At 38.6% G+C, this 624-nt stretch overlaps 1 protein-coding gene across 2 annotated transcripts in view; it reads left to right on the top strand.

Annotated features, from left to right (window-relative positions):
- Positions 1-624, top strand: part of LOC122076929 (ruBisCO large subunit-binding protein subunit beta, chloroplastic) — a 6,852-nt gene that overhangs the window by 4,010 nt on the left and 2,218 nt on the right. For both annotated transcript variants that reach the window (XM_042642587.1, XM_042642588.1), the window contains 3 exons: positions 86-163; positions 268-339; positions 435-539. In XM_042642587.1, coding sequence (XP_042498521.1) covers positions 86-163; positions 268-339; positions 435-539 — 255 coding nt within the window. The remainder of the gene's footprint in view (positions 1-85; positions 164-267; positions 340-434; positions 540-624) is intronic.

Raw genomic sequence — 624 nt, 5'->3', positions numbered from 1 at the left:
GTTCAAAAAAGAAGTGTGGTACATGCAGAATTTTTGTGCCTGTTGACAGCGAGCTTTTTTTGGCATTGTGCATGTGGCTATGCAGGCTGCAGAACAAGATTATGAGAGAGAGAAGCTCAATGAGAGAATTGCTAAGCTCTCAGGTGGTGTTGCTGTCATTCAGGTAAACTTTTGAGTATTGTGCTGCCTAACATGCATGTTCTGGTACATCAAGGAAATCTTATGTATAACTGATGTGAATTTTAATACTCTGATGAAAATGGGTAGGTTGGAGCACAAACAGAGACAGAACTGAAGGAGAAGAAGTTGAGGGTTGAAGATGCTCTTAATGCAACAAAGGTATGTCTTAGTGGGGATTTGAAGACAATGTCAGCTGTATTTTCTATGTTAAGCAAAAAATTAATGAAAATCTTCTTGTTTTTAATGGTTATCAGGCAGCAGTTGAAGAAGGTATAGTAGTTGGTGGTGGGTGTACCTTGTTAAGGCTTGCTGCAAAGGTTGATGCCATCAAAGATACACTTGAAAATGATGAGCAAAAGGTAATATATGATTTATTATTTATCGTCCATTTCTGTCCTCTCCCCCAACCTACTCCTAATCCCACCCGTGCCAAAAAAAAAAAAA

Source organism: Macadamia integrifolia, chromosome 4 (assembly GCF_013358625.1).
Source record: "Macadamia integrifolia cultivar HAES 741 chromosome 4, SCU_Mint_v3, whole genome shotgun sequence".
NCBI lineage: Eukaryota > Viridiplantae > Streptophyta > Magnoliopsida > Proteales > Proteaceae > Macadamia > Macadamia integrifolia.
This window is presented reverse-complemented; position numbering and strand designations above follow the sequence as displayed.